Below are 10,667 nucleotides of genomic sequence, written 5' to 3'. Positions count from 1 at the left end.
TATTGTATAGTTTAGCAAGATCTGCATCTTTTCTTTGAGTCATTCAAGCCTTTCTTAACATTTACTGTAATATTGTAATATGCTAATTTATGTTTCAACAGAACAAAAGCATGTGAAAACAGGCCTTGAACATTCTCCAGCTCTTACAGTTCTTATTCTCATCTAACAACGATGCTGACGAACAGCTGAGAGAGGCAGTTCTTCCTTAGCACTGACTCCCCACTCCTTCCAGCAAAGGCCAAAAGCTCAATAACATGCTCAGCAGCTCTGGTAAAACTTGGGGTAACTTTGGCAGTACCACTGAATATCAAAAAACTTTACTGGTATCAGCCTTCAGATATACAATAGGTTGCTATCTATACTGTGTAGCAATATACAGAGGTTGCTCCAAAAGTGATGCCTCCCATTTATTTCCAAGGAAAATATGGTAGATACAAAGAGCACAATAACACTATTTGATAGAGCAAATTATCAGCTATAAAATACTATTTTTCAACATAGTCACCACCATTAGCTATGCGTTTTCACCAGAAATGAGCAAGAATCTGCATGCTGTGCTTGTCAAAATCTGCACCAGTGGAGGTAATTCACTGTTGCCATCACACTGCTGAAACATCCATCACCTCAGTGCTCACATCCACTGTTTGGTCTCTATAAGCATTCTGCAAGTGTCAGAGAGTGACAATGGGTGCCATATTTTCCACGGGGAGGAATTCAGTTCCACACCTTTGCTTCTTCTGCACTTCTGACATGACACCACTCTGACAGACTGTCTCTCTGCTGTCATCTGTCACATGGTAACCATGTGTAATGGAATATTGGGGGAAGAATCAGAATCTACCGCCATCCCACCAACATCTGCCTCTGACACCATGGGCCAACATCACAAAATAGGAGGCATTACTTTTGGAGCAGCCCTCGTGAATTCTAATATTTTTGTTTACACATCAAATACTTCTGCTTATACTTCAAATATTATTCTCAAAACCACAAGGGTTCTGCTTTCATGGACACGTAAGTGCATCAAACAAAGAGCAAGGCAATTACAGTGGGGCTGATGAATTCTTAATCTCACGAACAGTAGTAAATTGAGGGAGAACACGGTCTCATCACTGGTTGTTCCTTTGTGATTAAGTATTAGTTATCTGCAATGTCAAACATTCAGTAGCCCTATTTATTTGATTAATTTAATTGTCACTCTAATTAATTTAATTATTTCGTAGCAAGGGTTGAGAGGTGCATTCGCGGCTCTGTAGGGAGCTCGGCTGATTCCCAGCTTCGTACTTCGCGGAGTGGTTACAAAGCCGCTGCCCTTCTCGTTCGGCTGTGTCTGAGTGATGGATGCGCCCTCTGCTCGCTTCTGCCTCCGTGCCGCTATTCGCAGATTAACACAGGGGACAGGGCGTTAAATTAAGCGTGTAGATCCATTGTTGGAGGACGGACCCCTCAGTCCTTGCACTTTCGTAGCGATGAGCACACCTAAGCACCTCTGACTTGCGGAGGGGAAAGGAAGAAAACCAGAGGAGGGGTTTGCGGGGGGTGGGGAGGGAAGGGGGATGAAAGGAAGCTGGTTTCTCCGGAAGCCAAGTAAAAATATGGAGTAGGGGGAGGCAGTAGAGGGGTCTTGGAGGTTTGTCGCTCCGCGGAACGGACCCATCCTTACAAAGCAACTTCTGAATCTTCGGGCGAGGCTGGGCCCAGATCAACTCGTCCCGCAGAGCGGCGGGTTCGTGCCGCGGGACTGTGCATGCCGCTCCACGGCCTCCCCCCGCGGCTCCGGGACGGCGCCTCCTGGGCCGAGCGGCAGCCGCGGAGCGAAGCGCTTGCGCCCCGCCGAGCTCCGGGAGGCGGCAGCGGGGGCTGCACCGGGAACCGGGGAAGCGCCCGCCTCCATCCGCTGCACTCGGCCTCGCGCTGACAGCCGCGGAAACCGCCCGAAAGGAGAACTTGTGCGTCCCCGGCTGCCGCCCCGCTGCTCGCATCCTCTCCCGCGGCGCATCCGGGTGCTGCCCTCCCACCCGGGGCTTGGGGCCAGCCCTCCTGCTCCGAGCGGGGAAGCTCGTTTCACTCGGAAGGGTTTTGTCGCTCGCGGTGTGCCGAGGGGAAGCACCGTCCCTAAGGCACCCAAGCCTCACCCTGCGGGGGAAGGGAGTTGGGTGGGGGCAAGCCAGGAAGGGAGGATCTCCGCTGCTCTCCTAAAATCAATCAGCAGGCTGCAAGGAGGAAGAGTTTGGCACTTCGCAGGCGAGACTGGGCTTGTTTTCCCCAGCGGGGATGCCGCTGAACTGAGAGCGGCCGCGCAAGTTGGGGGGACGGAGCTCTCCCCATCCGCCGCTCCCCAACCTCGCTCCAGCCCCCGCCGCCCCTCAATGAGAGCTCCTGCGAGGGGAGAGCGACTCGGTGCTTGCTAGGGCTGCTCGCCGTCGTCTGCCGGACTTCCACCCTCCGACGAGGAGCGGCGCGCACCCCGCACCCCGGAGAGTTGTCTCGGCAGCTCCGTGCTATGGCGAGGCTGCGGAGAAGCAAACTAGCCGCTGGATTTCTATTACTTTTCCAGTTCCTGAGCGAGCGCTGCCAGCTCGCTGGCGGAGAGACGCCGAGTCAGAGCCGCGGTAAGTGAAGCCGGTACCTGCCGGGCGGGGCAGCACCAACGGGCCCGGGGCCGGGGGGGTTCCGCGCCGCCACTCCCAGCAGCATTGCGGGGCCCGGGGCCGGAGGGAGAGAGAGCGGATTGGGATTCGGCTCCCACTGCCCCCGGGGGTGACCGCGGCGCAGGGTCTGTACCCCTCCTTCGCCGGCTTCTCCGGGAAGAGCTCCCCCTCGCTTTATTTGTTTATTTGAATGAGAACTCGGGACTTTCCTCCCTCCACCATAAGTGGGAGCATGTACTGTTCTCCCCGTCTCTCCGCGCGATCTCTGTAGGTTCCTTCCCGGCTCCCGAAGGAGAAGGAAAGGCTCTGCCGGGAGTCGTGAGAGGCTCCGGGAATCCCGAGGCAGCGAGGAAGGCGGGCGGGGTGCCCGGTTTCCCCCCCTCCCCACAGCGGCGGGGTCCCGCCGCAGCCCCAGCAGCGAACCGTGGGAGAGGAGGCAAAGTTTCCCTCATCACCCGCTGGGAGAGCCAGCGGGCACTCCGCTTCCCTGCTACTTGCAGCTTTCCCTGAAAACCAAGCTGTGGGAGCTGTTAGTTCAGAACGAGAGGTTTGTCCTGCTGCCTAAGTTTGGTTGCGGTGGTATCAGGGTCCTCCCGGAGGCACCTGTTAGTGCGTGGCACACAGCACCTGCGGTGCGTTTCACCGGGGCTCTCTGCTGATCGCCAAAGCCTCAGCGTCCCGCATTCCTGTGCTGCGGAGTGGAGAGCTGCCGAGGGAAGCTCAGTGCATCTGCAGATAGATATTTGAGTAGCGAGTGAGGAAAAGCTCGGTTTTGCATGCCAAGGGATCTTGCTGTGGCACCTTCTACCTTGTATCTATGTATATGTACTTGTAAAAGCTCTCCTTTTATGGTTGAAGTACCAGTCAGCTTTATACCAGCTGAAATATGTCCGTGGTGTAATAGAGCTGCCCTTTCCTCCTTTCCTGTAAGGTCTGGTATAGACGTGTGGAGTTCTGTGGTCACACAGTAAGTGCCCCAAACAAGAGAGCCGGGGGAGCTCTCTGCAGTGCCAGCTGAGACATGTGCCAGGCAGAGGGGACTTTTCCCAGATAGGGGCCTACTGCTGGGCTGGGAATGGCTAAAGGGCCAGGTAGCTCAGCAGGTTGCTGGCGGCTCATATGGCGTGTGGGGCTGAAGGGAAAAAGCAGGAGACTGTCCATGTAGTGCTGCAAGATGCATGTGGCTGTTCACGGGGCTTTGGATAGCAGTTGTTGGTGTTTGATAGTGTTATTGGGTGAAACGAGCATGGCTGTGAGAGTACAGAAAGAAAATGACCCTGTTGTGTGGCAGAGGACTAAGTTTACAAAGTTTATTCACTTATTGCCATCATATCTTTAAAAGAAAGTGTTGTTGTTGACTAAATGAAATACAGTTTATCAGTAGACAGAGAATAGCTGCTTGTTACTCACTGAGGCTATTGAGTTGTAATAGTCAGCAAGGTCTGTGCTAGGAGGTGCTCAGCAGAAGCTGCACCAGCAGCTTGCTTGTCCCTAAGTCATTGGTTAGTGCCTGGTGTGCTACTGAGCACAGTGAGAAGTAGCAAGGAGTTAAAAATAAGCAAACATTACCTTGACATTTAATGCATTCTGAAGAAAATATATGAAGAGATTGTTGCCTTCCACTGCTAAGGTGGACAATCTCATGCCAGTTTTGACAGACGGGTATCTATAACCCATCTTTTCCTTTCCACCTTGGATAAAAAAGTTTGCATTATGGCAGCAATACTCAGATGTCGTTAATGTAATTGGAGTCACATTTAACATGTTTTCAGCGTTATAGCTTTTAATATATGTTGCTTTTCTACAGTATATATCTCAGTATCTAGTATATAGAAGTGTCTAATCAGTAAATAGACAATTATTAAATAAAGCCAGAGGGACTCAACTTCGGGTTCTGTGTGCCAAAATAAAAAAGAGTTATTTCAAAGTTTCACTCTATTTAGCATCCAGTGTATCTCTTTGGAGTAGCTCAGATGAAACCTTTGAAGAATTAAAGTAGAAACCGGATCTTTGAAGTAGCTGCAGATACTTAATGGGAAGCCGGTTCTGATATGTTCAGTGGCAAAACACCATATTGAAAGTGAATGAGATTAACAGTGTCAAGAAATGCAAATTTTAAGTATGCCCTTAAGAGCTAGAACCAGGAGAGGGTTTCTGAGGATGGCACCAAAGGGCTGCGACACAATTTCAACAGAAACTTGGGGGGAGAAAATAAAACAACCACCAATAAATACATATATATTGTTTGGTTTTTTTCCCCCCTAAGTTCCTAAAATTTCCTTCCTGGGCACTATCAGGTGGGATCCATTGAAGCGAAGCCATTTCCCAGGCAAGTCGACACCCTCCTGCTGCCCCTGGGTGATGTGATCGAGCCAGGGCTGAGGGGAGCGAGGAGCGGGGCTGTCCCCGCCAGAGGGCACCGCGGCCACTGCAGCTCCCGGAGCGTGGGCGCAGCTTCCTCTGCCTTCGGGGAAAACGCTCCGCATCAAGAGTGAAAGTTCTTAAAGGTTTGTGTTCAGTGCGTGTTTGACATAACCGAGCTGCGTGTGACATGAATTCAGTGAGCTGAAGCAGTGTGCTCTTTTGAAAGCTTGCCCAACAATGAGGGCTCCCGGGTGTTTGAGCGAGGGCTGGCTGCTTGCTGAAACGTTGCAACGGGAAGCCTTGAAAATGTAGTGTTCTTTAGCTAACGCAGTCAGAATCAGGAGGCTGTTATTGCAATTTCTCTTCTGTCAAAGCATTTTCTGGGTATAATTTATACTCATTGGACTGCTGCTGTTTCCAAGCATCGTCATTCAAAGAGGGTTAGAATTACTTTTATGGGATAAACTACTATTAGTGCTTATTTAGTATTTATCTACTGAAATAGTCACAGGTTTGTACAGCTTGAGTTTACGCTGTTTAGAATATCGCCATCACCTGCAGCTTTTATCTTACAAGTATCAAGCAAATTATGACTTAAGACATCACATGTACCAGACGTTTTTTCTCTTTGCATTCAAAATTTCTTTGTTGTTGTTGTTGGTTTTTTGTTGTTGTTGTTTTGTTTTTCTTCTGTACAAGATCTGTAAATAGAAACAATCACTGAGATATCCCAGTGACACTTATGAGTAAATCCTATTGGCATATCTCAAGTGTTTTACCAAGAATTCCCTCTGAAGAAGTAATCTCTTAAGATTCAATCTCGTTCTTCCTTTTATTTTTATTTTTTCCAATTTTTGTAATCATCATTTCTGCTGAAAGTGTGGTTTGAAGTATTGCTAACAAATGGCAGATAAGCCAATCTTATCATAGCCTTGATTTAGTTATTAAAGTCACTCTCATAGAAACTCATTTCCACAAATTTAGAGTGAGAAAAGTAGTTGCAGTTTCTTGACGGCTTGAAAATCCCCTGGGGAAAGCAATGTTTCTGTTTGGTTGTAAATATTCCTCCTTGCAGTTTTCATACTCAGAGAGGCACTTAAAATCCAGCAAACACTTGACTTCGAATCTGGCTCTTGTTCTGACCCTTAAGTAGGAGTTGATTATAAATAACGGGGATACCACCTTCCTACACTGTAGACACATAGGAAATGAGAAAATGATCTTAATATTTGAAAAGTCCTTTCACTGTGGGCAGCAATTTATTAGCAACACACAAAGGCTGTTTTAAGCAAAACGCTGAAACAATGTCTGCTGTGCTGAATACCACATTCCTCTGAAAACCTTTGCAGTTCACTAAAGCTGTTTCCTGTAGGACAAGAGACTCCTGAGGCCGTGAAGGAATCAGATGAGGAAATTCATAATGTCAGGTAATGAGAGAGACCCACTGAGAAAAATAGTCACAGGCTAGTTTTAGCATGAGTTAGTTATTTATGACATGTGAGTTTGCACATTCATTAAAGTGTTTTGGCCCAGTGGAGCAGGGCTGCTGTTCTCTGCACCTGCCCTGAGCTCAGAAGATGGAGGTTTGGACCTGGAGCTGTGTTTCCTGCAGGACTATGAGATGCTGCTTTGCTTTGAATTAAGCTAGTGATGGATATCATACCAAAAACACTCTCAGTCTGAATTCTGGTTTTCTCTATTAAGGAATTGAAAAAAAAATTTTTTTGAAAGAAGCTTCATCATTCGACTCTTTCACAAAAGTCACTGTGGTTTTGTTGGGCTCTCTGGAGTACCAAGCAGTGATGCTGTTGTAACTGGAAAGGCACTGGCAACAAGAAAACTCTATACTGCCCCGATTTAAAAAACCAGTCAAGGCTACAGTCTGTGTATTGGTGTAATTGCTACGAGCACAAGTTTCCAGTGTGGTTTGTGTTTCCTAAGGAAAATGAATACCAATGCAATTTGAGAAGGCAGTAGTTAAGGTAAGCGTGTGCTGGGGCCCCGTGCGCAGGGAAGTGAACAAAAGGTCATTTGACAGAAGCATTTTTCATCTAGTATGAGGAAATGTTGTATGCTTGCCAGCAGTGTGAAATTATATCCAACTATTAGGTTTGATGAGGGCTGAGCTGGGAGTGTTAATGTGGTGCAATTGGCAGATGTTGTATTTACTAAACCAGAGAATTGCGTAATCTCAGCAGGAACTTGAAGAGCCTTGGAGATTACTTTCCATGGAAAAGCAGACAAACCACGCTAAGTGCATGTGGGTTTTGTTTTCGTTTGTGGCTTCTGAAAAATGAGCTTGAAGCATTGCTGTGAGGTAATGTTTCTGAGTGCTGGATGCTGTATGTCATCATGGAACACTTCTACTTCCTTGCTCTTCTCTTCCTCATCCAACAAATAAACACAGCCTGAATTAGCTTTCCTTGCTGTCAGTATTGGTCAATCAGTTGTGTTAATTGCCCTCGTAAATTCTGGATTTGAAAGAGCTTATGTAACATGTTCATCTCCCTTCACCAAACATCAGTGCGTAGGCGTGTTCTTACAAGCTGGATTTGGCCCAATGTTTTTCTCTTCTAAAACAAGCATGCGCAGCAGGTTCTTAGACCAGATTCAGGGTCAGGCTAAGCACTTAACTTGAACGCTCAGTTTTGGAAGTAGCAAACATTATGGTTGAATGCATCAAGGGAAACATAAGGATAAATACAGACATACAATGATGCTGTCTACTCTGCTCTGTAATCATAAGATCCCAACAGGATCTTATAATCTTCAGTTCCAAGCCTTGTGCTTCAAGAAATACACAGACTAGTTGGAGAGTGTCATATGAAAAGAAATATTAGAGAGGATGAAATTAAGAGGTGACATGGTAACAACCTTCAAGTACATAGGAGGCTTCTGCAATCACGGGAATAACTTGTTCTTAACAAGAAATAATGACTTAAATTGCAACAGGGTGGATTTCTGAATGATACGACTATGGAAGTAGATTATCTCTGAGTAGTCTTCATCATTGAAACAGGCTAGATAAACATATGTTTGAAATGTCATTCTGTTCAGAAAGGCAGCTGTTCCTGCCTTGGAGCAAATGGCTGGATGGTTTGACCTTTCAAGGTCTCTCTTAGATAACTTGAATCGTTCTGTGTGAGTCGCTTTAAGTTTGTAAGAGTTCACCTTGAACTCAGCAGCTAGATAAAATTCAAGCATGAATTCAAGTTCTCTCTTAGCTTGAGGCCTCTGTCTCTCATTTGTCAATGATATGCATGGCTGAATGCATGTGATTTTAACTTATACTTTCTGTAACTACAGACAAGGGAAGACATTCAAAGTGCTGCTTGTTAGAGTTTTCATGTTGTGAAATAAGGCTTATAAAATGAGGTCTTATTCTAACTACTTTTAGTGCTTTTAATACTGATACTACCTATGTTGCATTATAAGCAGATAATTCTTTTTTTTTTTTTTTTAAGATGTTCTCATAAAGACACTTGGACATTAAGCAGACATGATGTCTTCTATGTTATTCTTATTTAGTAAGAAATCCTTGATTTGAATTGGAAGAGTTCCACAAATTGAACACATAAACCTTCCAATTAAAACTAAGTTTTGTCTTTGGTAACATTTCAAATGTATGTTTCACCATGAATTCTAGGAGATATGGTCCATTTCTTTATAGATATAACTAAACCGTTTGAAAAGGCTGCTTATATTGCAGAGATGGAACACCACGCAGTAAGCAGCTTTCCTTAATGGCTGTAGTTACTAAGGCAGATTCTTTTGGAAGTTTCATCTAAGCAGCTAGACTCCAAAAAGAGAATAGGATGCAGTAGTTATCCAGTAATGAACACTTAGAACTGTAATTTTTTCTTGTATTCATGAATTACTCTATTTTTTTTTTTTTTCCCTATTGATTATAATATGAATTCTGAAAACATCAAATGAGCAATAGTGCATCTCGGCTGAATTATTACAACTTTTCTCTTTACAAGAGTTGCTACTAGGCTGAATGTAAAAGTCGAGTATCATCCATCATAAATTCAGTCTCTTCTGAAAGGTGAAGAGTTTAAGAGGGGAAATTCATTACTATGCTGGCTCTTTTTTCAGTGAGTCAGCAATTTAACCAGAAACCCATTGGGAAATGTTATTTTGGCATCCGTAGAAAACAGAGCAGGGACTCAAGTTGATTTGGAGGTTGGCAGGACTCTTTACTAGTATAGTTGCTCTATGATATTCTCCAGCTGCATGTTTCTGCTTTCACATTGTGGGTATATATGATTCTCCTTTTGAAGCCTGCTGGTATGTATTTTCAATGTAGCTTCAATAACCCTGAGATATAAACCCAAGGCCTTCTGTTAGCAATCATTTTGTGGCTTAACTGTTTTCAGAGTAGACTCTTCTTTCCCTTCTTTACCCTCTTTGCCCTCCTCAGGGGTTGCTTCCTTCTCATCTGCAGTGGCTCACTAGTTCATGTGGCTGTGCTGTAGGTCAGATTTTCTCATTCAGATAGATTTTGGAAAATAGGAAAGTCATCCTTCAGTTTCAGTTCTGGAAAGATTTCGAAACAAACTCAACTATGCTAAGCCTGGCTTCATGAACAGCAAGAGGCCAAATTTAAGTCTACTGAAAGCTCTGTGTAGAGGCCATTTTATTGCAAAGTATGAAATCCAGTTCACCTCGGTAACTGCACCTGAACCATAGTGTTAGTATCCTATAGCTGAGGACACTGCTATTGTCAAGTTTCCTGTTCATTCATTGTACACAACATAGATTCCCTGAGTATTTTTAGGCACTTCCCTGTTTCTACCTCAATACATTACATTATGTGTTAAGTAAAGAACAAATAGACACAAACACAAAGCCTTATTTAGTGCCACATCATAGGGAACAGATTGAAAAGATCACAGTGTCATCGAAGACGAGGATAAAATGATAGGGAGCATGCAATATTTTTAAACCTCTTTGTATTATAAATCCTCTTAGAAGAGTAGAAAAGCCTAGAAGAGTAAAATTTCCGACTTCTCTTTAATATTATCAATTATTATATAAACTAAGTAAAAAATGAAACAGGTTGAATTTAGAAAATTGTCAGATTTTACATGCTCCTGTCAACTACTTCAAGTGGGAAGTGTAAAAAAAAAAAAAAAAAAAAATTACTGTTTTAATGGTGACAAAATGCTTCATTTAAAATTTTCATTTTGACTTTTTGATGAAAAGTGCTGATACATCTTAATATAATCTAAAAGCACTTTTGCTTGGAGTTCGTGTGTGTATATAAATACGTATTCATTCATATCCTATAGCAAACACTGACATTTTATATTTAATCAGAACAAGATCAGAATTTTGGCTTAAGGTGGGAAACTAATTTTCTACTCATGTTTAAGGGAGATTTCAGATTGTTGAGAATTTGGCCAAGTAGGTGCTTTAAGAACAGACCATCTAATCTTGTAAGAATCTTACTATTATTTGATAACAGGAAGGGGGAAAATGACCAAAAAATCCTCAAAAAACTTGTCTTGATCATGCAGTTAGAGGGCTTTTCACTTGATAACATATTTCTCATTCAGGTTGCTTCTCGTTAATATGATATTCATGAAGCAACTAAATTAAAAGAGAGCACATTTTCCAGATTGCGGCTGCTGTAACAATAATAGATTT

The 10,667-nt window shown here is 44.3% G+C and overlaps 1 protein-coding gene across 2 annotated transcripts in view; it reads left to right on the top strand.

The window, feature by feature from the left end:
- The first annotated feature begins 2,473 nt into the window (after positions 1-2,473).
- The window catches only part of PLXDC2 (plexin domain containing 2), a 232,235-nt gene continuing 224,041 nt past the window's right edge, over positions 2,474-10,667 (top strand). For both annotated transcript variants that reach the window (XM_010712710.4, XM_085227302.1), the window contains exon 1: positions 2,474-2,612. In XM_010712710.4, the coding sequence (XP_010711012.2) occupies positions 2,504-2,612 (109 nt within the window). In that variant the 5' untranslated portion in view covers positions 2,474-2,503. The remainder of the gene's footprint in view (positions 2,613-10,667) is intronic.

Source organism: Meleagris gallopavo, chromosome 6 (genome assembly GCF_905368555.1).
Source record: "Meleagris gallopavo chromosome 6, MGAL_WU_HG_1.1, whole genome shotgun sequence".
NCBI classification, from domain to species: domain Eukaryota; kingdom Metazoa; phylum Chordata; class Aves; order Galliformes; family Phasianidae; genus Meleagris; species Meleagris gallopavo.
The sequence above is the reverse complement of the archived record's forward strand: the minus strand, read 5'-3'. Positions and strand labels throughout refer to the sequence as shown.